This window comes from Mustela lutreola, chromosome 15 (genome assembly GCF_030435805.1).
Source record: "Mustela lutreola isolate mMusLut2 chromosome 15, mMusLut2.pri, whole genome shotgun sequence".
In the NCBI taxonomy this organism is placed as follows: domain Eukaryota; kingdom Metazoa; phylum Chordata; class Mammalia; order Carnivora; family Mustelidae; genus Mustela; species Mustela lutreola.
The window spans coordinates 17395277-17410037 of record NC_081304.1 but is presented as its reverse complement, the minus strand read 5'-3'; the positions used below and the strand labels follow the sequence as shown (position 1 = coordinate 17410037).

General features: G+C 43.8%; 1 protein-coding gene across 2 annotated transcripts; it reads right to left on the bottom strand.

Annotated features, from left to right (window-relative positions):
- Nucleotides 1–220: 220 nt before the first annotated feature.
- LYZL6 (lysozyme like 6) lies at nucleotides 221–8314 on the bottom strand. Of its 2 annotated transcripts, none has more exons than XM_059149513.1 (5): nucleotides 8175–8314; nucleotides 4490–4816; nucleotides 3858–4016; nucleotides 2246–2324; nucleotides 221–563 (listed from the first exon to the last, which is right to left on the bottom strand). In XM_059149513.1, exons 2-5 carry the CDS (start codon nucleotides 4731–4733, stop codon nucleotides 494–496), a joined length of 552 nt encoding a protein of 183 aa, XP_059005496.1. In that variant the 5' UTR covers nucleotides 4734–4816; nucleotides 8175–8314; the 3' UTR covers nucleotides 221–493. The 2 variants fall into 2 exon arrangements, with proteins under 2 accessions (XP_059005496.1, XP_059005497.1); XM_059149514.1 differs by having other exon boundaries at nucleotides 4490–4716.
- Nucleotides 8315–14761: the final 6447 nt, after the last annotated feature.

Here is a 14761-nt window from a genome sequence, read left to right as displayed (position 1 = left end):
GTAGATTTTATTACCCATTTTATTATCCACTGTATTCATTGTATATATCCACTCACTCATTGTACCCATTATTTGTGTACATCTGTGGGTAGATTTTGAACACCTCAGGAACAATAGTTATGATTTATTTTCCTTCTCCTAGTACCTACCCCTCTCCTACTAGATTATGTACTCAAAAATATCTGGAATTAAAAATGAATAAATTAACACATTCTTTGCACAAGGAATGCTTTAATAATCCCCCAAATATAACAATTTCTTCATTGTGGTCCTCTGGGTTTGCAAATGACAGTCAGGAACAAGATGCCTGGGCCCAGATGGGTACAAGGAGGAACCCGGAAAAAAACTATTTATTCCTGGGGCTCTGGTCATTTTTATTTGTAAATGGGAATGAAAGAAAACAACGTGAGGTGGAGACAAGAGGAAGAAGTGAAGAATTCCCGAGTGAGAAGAGGGGCTCTGGAATGACTCCATAGTAGCCTTGCCCCCTGTCTCATCCCAAGAAACATCCTGTCATCCAGTAGGAGAGTGGACGGCCTGCACAGTGCAACCTCCATGCTACCCTGTGGAGAGAAGAAAGATTGGTTCTTGCTTTCTACTTAGTAAGCTCCCTCTCCACATACATGGCCCAACTTTTAGTAAGTCTCTCAGGCAGAGCAGTGCTCAGAACCCAACCCCCCTTCATTCCTAGCTTTCTGGTCTGTCCCGCTGTGGCCCCTCTGGTTCTTTTTTTAAGTTGCCCTTATCCCTGGTGTTTGTCCTCTTCTCCCATTCAGTATGCTTCCAAATTTTCAAATCCTTACCTCCCTCTGAAGTGGGAGAGCATCATTTTATGGGGCTGAAAGTTACTAAATAAATAAACAGGTAAATAATCAATCAATCAATCAATTAATCTCAGGCACAACCATTGACTCTCCCTCCAGAAAGGGTCGGCCCTAATAGTCATCCGTGTCCTTTCTGCATGGTATTTCTAGAGTAGGCAAGGCATGGGACTCCCTCCATCCTCACAGAGGCCCGGAGAGGCAGCCATTTTTATCCTGTACATATCCAGTTTGAAGCTCAGACGAGTGAAGTAACCATCCCAATGTCCACCACTGGTAAGCTGACAGTTTTGGGGGTATCTGCTCAGCTGAGGAGCTACACAACTTTTACAGAAAATGTTGCTGCCACAGGCACTTGAGTGGCTCCACTGGTTCAGCATCTGCCTTTGGCTCAGGTCATGATGTTGGGGTCCTGGGATCGAGTCCTGCAGAGTCCTACATTGGACACCTCGCTTGGCCGGGAGTCTGCTGCTTCTCCCTCCCTCCCTCCCCGTGCATTTGCGCACTCTCTCTCTCTCAAATAAATAAATAAAATCTTTTTTTAAAAAGAAAATGTTGCTGCCAATTAGGGAGAAGGGCCTTTCTCCCTAATGAAGGTATGACTTAATTGCTCCCAGGCCTCCAGCTGATTAAACTAAGCAGGGGCATTGGTCCAAGCTGAACCAACCAGATTCTTTATCTTGAGCCCTTGAACTTGGACTGAGCTTATTACGCTGTCTCTGTGGCTGCTTAGGACATTAGCCCATCAACTTGGGGCAGCCTTGGTCTGTCTTGTGGAAGGTGAAGCAGAGAATGCGGCTCTACAAAGAAAGAAGGGAAGCAAATGCACCAGGAAGTAGAAACTTGCAGGAAAAGCTGGCTGACAGTTTCCAGCTCTGCTTCCACTCTCTTCCTGAGGTCCTCTCCACAGGTTGCACCTGTGTAAGCTCAGTGACACAACTTGTCCCCTCAGGATACCTCTCTCTCAGCTAATTCAAGCTGCTTTGTTACTGCATCCAAAAGAGGATTATTTTTGTTTTATTTAGAAGATTTATTTATTTTTGAGAGAGAGAATGAACAAGTGGGGAGAGGGGCAGACGGAGAGGGGCAGAATTATAGGGAGGGAGAATCCCAAGCAGACTCCCCACTGAGTGGGTAGCCTGTCATAGGGCTCGATCCCAAGACACTGAGATCATGACCTGAGCCGAAATCAAGAGTCAGACGCTTAACCAACTGAGCCACCCAGGCTCCCCCTCAGTTTAAATATAACATCTGAGAAAGACCCAGATCCCAGGTCTCGTAAATCAGAGTCGCAAGCCCTGCCGCTCTTCTACATCTTTCTAGACTATGAAAGGGTCTAGTCCTTGCCTACTATGCCTTTCTCTGTCACCACATCCCTCCTGGGGACTCTGCCCACTAACTTAGTCCCACAGTGTCCTCCTCACCAGTTCTTCATCCCCCCTGCTCCAGACACAATCTTTTTTGCACAGCTGATGGTTGAGAGAAGATTGGGGCTCAGTAGGTCTGAAAGAGAGAGAGAGAGAGATTACCCGTGAGAACACAAAGGACAGTCCCAAAGACTGAGGCAGACATGGGCTGTCCTTGTGCTGGCATGGGGCACCCAGGAGCTGAGTATTTCCAGATTAGGCAAGGCATCCCTCCGAGAGCCCCATTCAGACATCCCTACAATAGCAGTCGGGGTGTCAGAGATGGGGGCAGGAGGGGCAGGATGACTGTTTACCACCATACTTCCCAACCAAGGTAGATGACGGTTCACCCTATGTTTGAGTGTTTCTGGGGAAAGGAAATGTCAAAACAGGCAGCACAGAGACCAAGGTAAATTTGCCTGATGAGGGAGGCTCTTCAGGTAGAGAGTCTAGGAATCTTAATCAGACTGTGAAAGAGGGAGAGAAGGTCCAAGTCATGTATGGCCCCTCCTGGAGTGGCTCTGATGAGGGGAGTTTGTACTTGGCCATTAATCAGACCATTAGCCAAAGTTAGTACTTGATGGTTAGAGCTGAGCCTTCAGGGCCAGTAACCTGGCATTCAGCACTAGTTCTGTGAGCCTCAGTTGGCTCATCTGTAAGGTGGGCAACAAGATAATTTTCACTGAAACAGCATGGAGGTTCCTCAAAAAGTTGAAAATAGAGCTACCCTATGACCCAGTAATTGCACTACTGGGTATTTACCCTAAAGATACAAATGTAGTGATCCAAAGGGACACATGCACCTGAATGTTTATAGCAGCAATGTCCACAGTAACCAAACTATGGAAAGAACCTAGATGTCCATCAACAGATGAATGGATAGAGAAGATGTGGTATATATACAATGGAATACTATGCAGCCATCAAAAGAAATGAAATCTTGCTATTTGTGACGATGTGGATGGAACTAGAGGGTATTATGCTGAGCAAAATAAGTCAATCAGAGAAAGAAAATTATCGTGTGATCTCCCTGATATGAGGAAGTTGAGAGGCAACATGTGGGATTTGGGGGGTAGGAAAGGAATAAATGAAACAAGATGGGAGCAGGAGGGAGACAAACCATAACAGACTCTTAATCTCACAAAACAAACTGAGGGTTGCTGGGGGGAGGTGGGTAGAGAGAGGGTGGTTGGGTTATGGACATTGGAGAAGGTATGTGCTATGGTGAGTGTTGTGAAGTGTGTAAACCTGGCGATTCACAGACCTGTACTCCTGCAGCTAATAATACATTATATGTTAATAAAAAATAAAAAATTTTAAAAAAAGATAATTTCCATTGCATGAAAATCTGGGTGAAATGGGCTCTGCAGGTAAAGTGCAGAGCATATAACACACCCAAGAGAAATGTTGGCGATGCAGAGCTTCTCTGGATCCTGCACACAGAGGAATCCCTAACAGGGTGAGCACTACAGCCACTAGTGAAATCCTCTGCTCAGCAAAGGCATTCCTGGACTAGACTCTTTGGACCATCCCTCTGGGGACATGGCCAGGCTTTGAATGGAAGGAGAAGTCCTGTGAGTAGAGCCTGGTCGTCTCTCTCACCTCTCCCACCCTGGGGCCCTGGCCAGACCTTGACAGTCCTCGTGGCAAATGTTTTCCGAATGACTCCGGTAATCGTTGCACCAGTAATGGCTGTTGATCTGGAAGATTCCATAGTCAAAGCTGCCATCTGCGTTTTCATTTACCTTTGATATGTTGAAGTTGCTTTCCACAAAAGCCAGACACAGCCCTTTGAACAGGGAGAAGAGGGTTCTTAGAGGGTGCCGAGCTGAGGCAGGAGGGAGATAGAGGAGAGAGGGAGATCAGGAAGCAGAAGAAAGGAGCAAGGCCTAAGAGGCTGGATGGGGCAAGTAGGCAAGAAAGACCCATTAGCTTCTCCCCTCACCCTTCGTCCGACCCACCTGCCCCTCAGTATAACCACTCATCACCTATCTGTCCACCCATGCTTCCTGCACTTATTGATTACCTACTGTGTGCCAGGAACTGGGCAAAGCCCAGTGAGGGACATCTCCAGCACCCAATATAGTTCCTGGTACATAACAAGTGCTCAGTTAATAATTATGGAACAAATATGGAATGTTGGCAAGGGCTCCTCAGGGATGGAACTTGGCTTTGAAAGATGAATGACAGAGAGAAAGGTGGCCACCTAGGGTGTGACCAGGAGAGGAGAAATGGGTGGGGGATGTTGGGGGGGGCACTCACAGTCATTCAAGGAGTAGCCCTCAAACCCATCCAAGTCCTCCTTGCGCAGCACTCTGGCCAAGTCACAGCGATTGATGAGGCTGGCCTGACTGATGGCAATGAGGCAGCTGACCAAGGACATGAGTAGTGTCCCTGTCATCTTCGGAGGGGAGAAGGTACAGTTGAGGGCCCACTGTTCTGAGGATCTCACCGATGTGCCGCTGGTCTTCTCTGAGCTGCTGAGGAATCTGCAGAGGGCAGCCATATGTCCTCGCTCACACACGGCTCCCCACCTGGCTATTTCTCTTTCTTCTTCTTTATTATTGTATACTTGTTTACAATAGAAACCTTTAAATATTTACAAAATAAAAGAGAATAGTATCATGAATCTTCACATCCCCGTTGCCTGGTGTCAACATCGAAAAACCAAGGCTGATCGCCTTTCATCTATAGACCTTCACCCCTTTTAGCTATTCTCACTCATAATGGAAACCCAGCTGTGGGCGGTATTTTGGTACGGAGTGGGGAGTGAGGGTGGCAAAGGAGATTAATTCTGTGTGTGTGGATTTGAGTACATGTTTGCAGAGGAAGGTCTAGGACAGTGGGTGCTGAACTCCCGCCAGCCCTACACCCCCACATACACGACACATGACTTTGCCCAAGGGCAGAACCTGCCTTGTGCAATTCCTAGGAAGCTGTTTATGGGTTCTGCACTTTCATTTCCACCCAAAGGTGCATATCATAAAGCAAAGAAAAGTGATCTTGCTGCAGAAATAACCTTCACCTTCACACTGTGTGCTGGGAGAGGAGTAAGGAGCAAGGGCTCTGGATTCGCACTGCCTACTTTCAAACACAGGGCTGCTGTGTGACCCTGAACAATTTACTTGGGCCTCTCTGGGCCTCATTTGTAAAATGAAGATACACTAATACCTACTCAATAGACTTGTCACGATGATTAAAGGAAATATGATCTTGGTTTTACATTTCCCCCAAACAGGAAGCAGGACTTCTGGGGAAAGAGTTGCTTCCTAGGCTGGAGTAGGAAAGGGTATGAGGTAAGTCCAGATTCTCTAGTGCTAGAAAGTAAGGAAGTGCTCAAAATATGGACTGGAGCATGTCAAATGGACATGAGAGTCAGCTCCAAGGGGCACCCACTGGCCAAATCTGGAACATTATTTTTGGTAACAGCTTTATTGAGATAAAATTCATGATATATAATTCACTATGTCATACCATCACTTCACTTCAAGTGTACAGTCCAGTAGTTCTCTAGTGTGTTTGCAGAGCTGTATAACTATCAACTCAGCCAGTTTTAAAACATTTTCATCAACCCAAGAAGAAATCCCATACTTGTTAGCAGTCACTTCCCCGTCCACTTTCCTCCTGCCTCTGACTACCTTAAATCTACTTTCTGTCTCTCTAGATTAGCCTCTTCAGGACATTGCACATAAGTAGAGTCATACACTATATGGCCTTGTGTCTGGCTTCTTTCACTTAACAATGTTTTCGAGATTTATCCATGAAGCAGCAGGTATCAGGATCTCATTATGGTTGAATAATATTCCATTGTATGGATAGACCACAATCTATTTCTATACTTATCATTTTATAAACATTTGGGTTGTTTTTAGTTTGGGGCTATTATGAACGATGGTGCTATGAACATTGACATACAAGTTTTTGTGTGGGCAAATGTTTTCTCTCTTTTTTTTTTAAAGATTTTATTTATTTATTTGACAGACAGAAATCGCAAGTAGGCAGAGGGAGAGGGGAAGCAGGGTCCCTGCTGAGCAGAGAGCTGGATGCAGGGCTCGATCCCAGGACCCTGAGACCATGACCTGTGCCAAAGACGGAGGCTTAACCCACTGAGCCACCCAGGTGCCCCTGGACAAATGTTTTCATTTCTTTAGACATATACTTAGGAGAATTGCTGAGTCATATAAAGAACTTAAAGTTTAAACTTTGGAGGAACTGGAGGGCCTGGGTGGGTCAGTCAGTTGAGCATCTGACTCTTGATTTTGGCTCAGGTCATGATCTCAGGGTCGTGGGATAGAGTCCAGGGTTGGGCTTGGGGCTCAGTCAGGAATCTCCTTGAGATTCTCTCTCTCCCTCCCCTCCCCCAATAAATAAATAAATCTTAAACTTTGGAGGAACTGCCAGAAAATTTGGCTGTGCCCTCAGCAGTTGTCAGTGTAGGAAGGTTCAAATTTTTCCACATTCTCACCAATACTTTCTCACCAAAGATAACCTAATTGGTGTGAAGTGGTATCACATCCTGGTTTTGATTTGCATTTCCCTGGTGGTTAATGATCTTTCATGCAATCTTTGGCTATTTGTTGATCTTTGGGAAAATATCTAGTATTCAGACCCTTTGCCCATTTTTTAGTTATTTGCCTTTTATTATTGAGTTGTAAAAGTTCTTTGCGAGATATGTATTTGCAAATATTTTCTCACATTCTGTGGGCTCCCTTTCACTTTCTTGATGGGGTTCTTTGAAACAAAAGAGTTACATTTTAATGAAGACTGATTTATCTATTTCTTTTCTTTTGTTGCTTGTGCTTTTGGTGTCGTGTGTCCAGAATAATGCACAATGGTTTCTATGGTAGTCTGGGACAATTTGACCATCAAAATAAATGACGGTGACAGATTATAATCTATTGAATGAGATAGGAACCCAAGAGTCCTTAATAGTAATGAATAGACACATAATGGGGATGGGGAGAGCTGACAATAAAAGGGTGAATGATCAATGAGGAGGCAATCATGAAGTTGGAAAATCACCATTCTCCAACCATCAGAGATTGGTCTGAGCAGGAATCATCAACAGATGTGAAATCTGACATGGTGGGAAGCTTGATGAAGAAATGATATACACAAGCTCTTAGAGGGTCTTCCCCCAGGTCTTCTATTAGTTGCATGGGAAAAAAACAGCAACTATGCAGCAAAGAAACCAGACAGTTTGTGGAACTTGCAATCAAAATTAATAGCACCAATAAAAGACAGAGAAAGATGATGTGCTTCCAAAAGTGATGCCCTAAGAATGACATATGGGGCTTTGGTAGTATTCTGGCCAGGGATGCATAAGTTGCATTTAATCCCAAGGAAACATTGGATAAAGCCAAACTGACAGAAAATCTATAAAATAACTGGCCTCTAGTCTTCAAAACTGTCAATGCAGTGAAAGCAAAGAATGGGGCTATTTCTCTCACTAAGTGTGTGTGTGTGTGTGTGTGTGTGTGTGTGTGTATCTTTCCCCTTAAACTAAGTATATGTTCTCAAGGGCAAAGGCCTGCATCCCTCCATCCATGGGCTTCAGAGTCAGGCAACTTCTTCATGGACAACATGGCGACTCTGACGGCCTTGTCACCTCACAAGTGTCTTCTGAAACCCCTCCATACTAGTCTGAGCTTGTGAACACTCTTTTGCTTCTCTCTCGCACCCTAGAGTTGCCAGATTTGGCAAATAAAATGACAGGATGTCCAGTTACATTAGAATTTCAGACAAACCACAAAGAATTGTTTGGTATAAGTATGTCGCATGCAACCCTTCTCTACCCTGACTCTGAAGGTTCCTTCAGAGACAGGAGTCACGGAGCCTTGGGAAGCAGGGAGCTCTATCTCTGCCCATGAAGCCCCCTCTTGGGGTTTCTGTGGGGGAATGAAGTACTTCTGGCAGGTGCATTCCCACCTCCCCTTCCAAAGCTTACCTGTCTCCTAGCCTTCTCCGACCCCAGGTCCCAGACAGGCCAGGGCTTTCCTCCGGAGTCAGTAGCACAGAGTCTCTTCCACATGAGCTATACCCTAACCCCTCCTAGTTCACAGGTCCCCATGTTCTAAAGAAGGTGAGAGTGCTAGGCCAGCCTGCCTTCTGGAACCCCTGTTCTGTGATGTCATCATTCTCCTGGAAATACTCTGGTCTGAACCATGCAAACTGAGGCCCATTCAAGCTTCCAGCAGAAAGTACAGATGGGTCTGGAAAGACCGTGATAACTGATGAAGACCACTGGTGGGGCAGGGCAGAGAATTCTGGTTTTCTGAGTGTCCACCTCCCTTCCCTTCCATGAACAGTATTGCCTTTGTGGGGAGCTCCTTCCGATGGAGCAGTGGAGACTGCCAATCACAGGGCCCCATCTTCCAGGGACAGGGTGTGCCTAGGGCCCCACCATTATATTTTGAATTGAAACTGAGTGGAGCAGCTCAGCTTCCCACGGGAAGCCTTCAGGTGTGTGGCCAGAAACTGACAGTGTGGAATCGTGTGGATACGGCCCATCTGAGAGGATAAACCTCCCCGAAGAGGGTCCAGACAGGATTCCAATCTTAGAGTCCACCCTTTCTGAGACCTAAACACACTCTTGCTCTGTGATTCGTTAAACATCCCTTCCTGCAGAAATGAGTTTGGCTTGGGTTTCTGTCCCTTGCAGTCAAGAGAGACCTGCCTGGTAGAGAGCATAGGGTTAACCCTCTGGGAAGTGGTGACCAGACAACCTGTCACCTCCCCATGTAGGGGGCCCATCTCAGTGTCATTAGTTACCGGCGAAGTCTGAGAGATACTCCCACCAATTGTAGCAGAAAGGAGGCAAAGAAAAGTTCTGTGACTCTCTACACCTGGAAACAGGATGGCAGGGGCTGAGGGAGAGAAGGTGGGAAGAGGGGTGCCTGGGTGGCTCAGTGGGTTAAGCCTCTGCCTTCGGCTCAGGTCATGATCTCAGGGACCTGGGATTGAGCCCCGCCATCGGGCTTTCTGCTCAGCAGGGAGTCTGCTCCCCTGTCCTCTCTCTCTCTGCCTGCCTCTCTGCCTACTTGTAATCTCCATCTGTCAAATAAATAAATAAAATCTTAAAAAAAAAAAAAAAAAGGAAGAGCTTCTAGGTGGACAGTGCTGTCCTGTACTTCTGCTTCCACACTTCTCTTTCCAGAGGGCCGAGGGACATTGGGGTGTAGGCTAACAGTGTTGGAAGGAGCGGCACCTGGGTGGCTCAGTGGGTTAAACGTCTACCTGGTTAAGCATCTCCCTTTGGCTCAGGCTCAGGTCATAGTCCTGGTGTCCTGGGATCCAGCTCAGCATGGGGCTCCCTGCTCAGCAGGGACCCTGCTTCTCTCTCTCTCCCTCTGCCCCACCCTCCCCCCATGCACGTGCTGTCTCTCTCAGATAAAAACAAAAAACAATGTTCAAAGGAGTAATAAACATATACCTAATTCATCAATGATGATGATTAGTCTGTGACATTTATTTTCCTTCTTTTCCTTTCAGCAAAATCACTAATTACATTATGATTACCAAGATTTTAAAATATATTTAAGGACTAAAAACACAATTATATTCAAAGAACAAAACGTAAATATATTTTCATCAAAAATAGAAATTTGCATAAAAATATTTTACTAGTTTTTTCCAGTGTTTTCCTCCAAAGTTAGGTTTTTTTTTACATACTGGAAAATTAAAAAAGCAGTAGTAAAAATTTAAAAGGCAAAGCACACATGAGAATTAATAAATATCAAATTTTTATATCGAATATACACAAATTCAAATATATGATTTTACTCTTTAAAAGCTGAATTAAATGTTATTAAATAACTTAATTTTTACAATTTAACTTAAATTGTTTTTAAACTAAACATTTCATTTAAATTTTTATTTAAAAATAAGTAAGTTTTGGGTTCCTGAGTGGCTCAGTGGGTTGAGTGCCAGACTCGTGGTTTCAGCTCAGGTCGTGTTCTCAGGATCTTGGGACTGAGCCCCGTTTCAGGATCCGCTCAGTGGGGAATCTGCTGGAGGTTTTTTCTCCCTCTCCCCCGCCTCTTCCCCTGCTCATGCACACACTTTCTTTCACTGTCTCTCAAATAAATAAATAAATCTTTTTTTTTAAAGTAACTTTTTATTTATGTATTTATTTATAATCTCTAACCCTGATGTAGGGATCAAACTCATGACTCTGAGATCAAGCCCCCCCCCCCCACAATAACTAACTTTTAAGCGAAACTGTTAAAATTTGTAATTCCAGCATTCGGTGTCCATCTCATTGCCAATGTGAAGAATTAGTATCATTATGTTTAAAGTCTAGATAAATATACACATTTGAGTGATGTGATGGGATTTATGTAGTATTGCAAACATTTTCTCAGCTTCCATTTATAACAGATACAAATACTGTACACATTCATCTGTACCCCCAGAACCACAAAGAGGCATATAAAGCAAAAAGAAATGGTACACTTGGTACTACTAAAAAAATGACATTCTTTGTGTTCAAATCTATTGCATTCAGGCTCAGAGGAAAGATCTGACAAGTTCATTAATTTGTCTTTTCTTTTACCTAAGTACTTCTCTGCTCAAAGTCTCCCTGCACGCTGAGATATTACCCAGCAGGGGTCCTGTTTAGCTTTCATTAAACCTTTCAGTGTAGATGCACTTTCTCCCCCATCGATATAGAGTAAGACAGGAAGCATCTCCCTGGGCACTGAGCATTGTTAGTCAAGCTCATGGGTGTTTAGGGTTAGATCTAGCTGGGGCGGTGCTATTAAATTAAAAGACAACATGGCTTCCTGATGGCCAACCCTGTGAGAAATAAATCTTTCCACTGAGCTATAGTCTGCCAGTGTCCACCCGCTCTGTCCACTTTCAGCCCCCATGCATCAGCTCAACCCTGTACCCTCAGAATGGTCGACCTCGGGGCTTTGGAACCAAACCAAAGCTTCTGGCAAAGTGGGTTCCTGTTGTAACTGTCCAAGTAGGTGAAGTGTCTGACTACATCACATGTTCCAGTGTGATCATGCCTGAGCATTTACACGAAACTGACCTATTATTTTATTGCTTTCCTGCAGTTTGTCTTCTATTTAGGACATTATTATCGATGTTTAAAATTATCACCTTGCTAAACGGGTAAACACATTCTGGTACACTCAGATAATGGAATACTACTCAATAATGAAAAGGAATGAGCTACCGGTACACCCAACAACATGGATAAATTTATAAAATAATGCCAGTGAGAGTCAAGATGGTGAAGAAGTAGCAGGCTGAGACGGCATCAGGCAGCAGGAGATCAGCTAGATAGCTTATCTAACCATTGTGAACACCTACAAATCCAATGGGAAATCGAAGAGAAGAAGAGCAACAATTCTAGAAACAGAAAATCGATCACTTTCTGAAAGGTAGGACCTGCGGAGAAGTGAATCCAAAGTGACGGGAAGATAGACCGCGGGGGAAGGGGGCCGGCTCCTGGCAAGCAGCGGAGCAACGGAGCACAAAATCAGGACTTTTAAAAGTCTGTTCCACGGAGGGACATCGCTCCAGAGGCTAAACCGGGGGGAAGCCCACGCGGGGTCAGCGTAACCCCAGGTCCCACGGGGTCACAGAAGGACAGGGGGTGTCTGAGTGTCGCAGAGCTCGAAGGTATTAGAGCGGGGAAGCCAGCTACAGCGACAAAGCTGAGGAGTGAGCTCTCAGCTGGGGGTTACCTTGAACTGGGCAAAGGCTGGGTGAGCTCGGAGCGCAGCCGGAGGCCACGGAGACAGAAGCGACCGGGCACTTTTCTCTGAGGGTGCACTGAGGAGTGGGACCCCAAGCTCTCGGCTCCTCCAGGCTGGAGACTGGGAGGTTTCTATCTTCATTCCCGTCCTCTGGAACTTTACGGAAAGCGCTCAGGGAACAAAAGCTCCTGAAAGCAAACCCGAGTGGATTACTCAGCCCGGCTCCTGGTAAGGGCAGTGCAATTCCGCCTGGGACAAAGACACTTGAGAATCACTACAACAGGCCCCTCCACCAGAAGATGAACAAGAAACCCAGCCAAGACCAACTTCACTCACCAAGGAGAACAGTGGAATTCCAGAGGAGGAGAAAGCAAATCTTATTTGGACAAAATGACAAGGCGGAAAAACTCACCACAAAAAAAAAGAGGCAGCACTAAAGGCTGGGGACCTAATCAATACAGGCATTGGTAATATGACAGATCCAGAGTTCAGAATGACGATTCTCAAGGTTCTAGCCTGGCTCGAAAAAGGCATAGAAGATATTAGAGAAACCCTCTCCAGAGAGATAAAAGCCCTTTCTGGAGAAATAAAAGAACTAAAATCTAATCAAGTTGAAATAAAAAAAAAGCTATTAATGAGGTTCAATCAAAAATGGAAGCTCTTACTGCTAGGATAAATGAGGCAGAAGAAAGAATTAGTGACATAGAAGACCAAATGATAGAGAATAAAGAAGCTGAGCAAAAGAGAGATGAACAAATACTGGACCATGAGGAAAGAATTCGAGAGATAAATGACACCATAAGATGACACAACATTAGAATAATTGGGATTCCAGAAGAAGAAGAAAGAGAGAGGGGAGCAGAAGGTATATTGGAGAGAATTATTGTAAAGAATTTCCCTAATATGGCAAAGGGAACAAACATCAAAATCCAGGAGATGCTAAGAACGCCCCTCAAAATCAATAAAAATAGGTCCACACCTCGTCACCTGATAGTAGAATTTACAGGTCTTAGCGACAAAGAGAATATCCTGAAAGCAGCTTGGGAAAAGAAGTCTGTAACATACAAGGGTAAAAACATTAGAATGGCAGCGGACCTATCCACAGAGACCTGGCAGGCCAGAAAGAACTGGCATGATATATTCAGAGCACTAAATGAGAAAAACATGCAGCCAAGAATACTATGTCCAGATAGGCTATTATTGAAAATAGAAGGAGAGATAAAAAGCTTCCAGGACAAACAAAAACTGAAAGAATTTGCAAACACCAAACCAGCTCTACAGGAAATATTGAAAAGGCTCCTCTAAGCAAAGAGAGACCCTAAAAGTAGTAGATCAGAAAGAAACAGAGACAATATACAGTAACAGTCACCTTACAGGTGGCACAAAATAGTGCCATACAATGGCACTTAATTCATATCTCTCAACAGTTACCTGGAATGTTAATGGGCTAAATGCCCCAATCAAAAGACACAGGGCATCAGAATGGATAAAAAATCAAAACCCATCAATATGCTGCCTACAAGAAGCTCATTTTAGAACCGAAGACACCTCCAGATTTAAAGTGAGGGGGTGGAAAACAATGTACCATGTTAATGGACATCAGAAGAAAGCTGGGGTGGCAATCCTTATATCAGATCAATTAGATTTTAAGCCAAAGACTCTAATAAGAGATGAGGAAGGACACTATATCACACTCAAAGGGTCTGTCCAACAAGAAGACCTAACAATTTTAAATATCTATGACCTAACAATTTTAAAAAGAAGACCTAACAATTTTAAATATCTAAATAAATATCTAATATTGGGAGCAGCCAACTATATAAACCAAATAAAACAAAATCAAAGAAATACATCAACAATAATACAATAATAGTAGGGGACTTTAACACTCCCCTCACTGAAATGGACAGATCATCTAAGCAAAAGATCAACAAGGAAATAAAGGCCTTAAATGACACACTGGACCAGATGGACATGACAGATATATTCAGAACATTCCATCTCAAAGCAACAGAATATACATTCTTCTTAGTGCACATGGAACTTTCTCCAGAATAGACCACATCCTGGGTCATAAATCAGGTCTCAACCGGTATCAAAAGATTGGGGTCATTCCCTGCATATTTTCAGATCACAATGCTCTGAAGCTAGAACTCAATCACAAGAGGAAATTTGGAAAGAACCCAAATACATGGAGTCTAAACAGCATCCTTCTAAAAAATGAATGGGTCAACCAGGAAATTAAAGAAGAATTGAAAAAATTCATGGAAACAAATGATAATGAAAACACAATGGTTCAAAATCTGTGGGACACAACAAAGGCAGTCCTGAGAGGAAAATATACAGCGGTACAGGCCTTTCTCAAGAAACAAGAAAGGTCTCAAATACACAACCTAACCCTACATCTAAAGGAGCTGGAGAAAGAACAACAAAGAAAGCCTAAACCCAGCAGGAGAAGAGAAATAATAAAGATCAGAGCAGAAATCAATGAAATAGAAACTAAAAAAAAAAAAAAAACAATAGATCAAATCAACGAAACTAGGAGCTGGTTCTTTGAAAGAATTAATAAAATTGATAAACCCCTGGCCAGACTGATAAAAAAAAAAGAGAAAGGACCCAAATAAATAAAATCATGAATGAAAGAGGAGAGATCACAACTAACACCAAAGAAATACAAACTATTATAAGAACATACTATGAGCAACTCTATGCCAACAAATTCAACAATATGGAAGAAATGGATACATTTCTAGAGACATATAAACTACCACAACTGAACAAGGAAGAAATAGAAAACCTGATCAGTCCCATAACCAGTAAGGAG

Excerpts from the sequence above, each read along its gene's own strand:
- LYZL6 (XM_059149513.1), bottom strand. The coding sequence starts at position 4,733 with ATGGCTGCCCTCTGCAGATTCCTCAGCAGCTCAGAGAAGACCAGCGGC. Across the intron at positions 2,325-3,857 it reads TTGCCACGAGGACTGTCAAG|ACCTACTGAGCCCCAATCTT; the intron begins GTCTGGCCAGGG and ends TCTCTCTTTCAG. Across the intron at positions 564-2,245 it reads GCAGGGGGGATGAAGAACTG|GGTAGCATGGAGGTTGCACT; the intron begins GTGAGGAGGACA and ends TTCTCTCCACAG.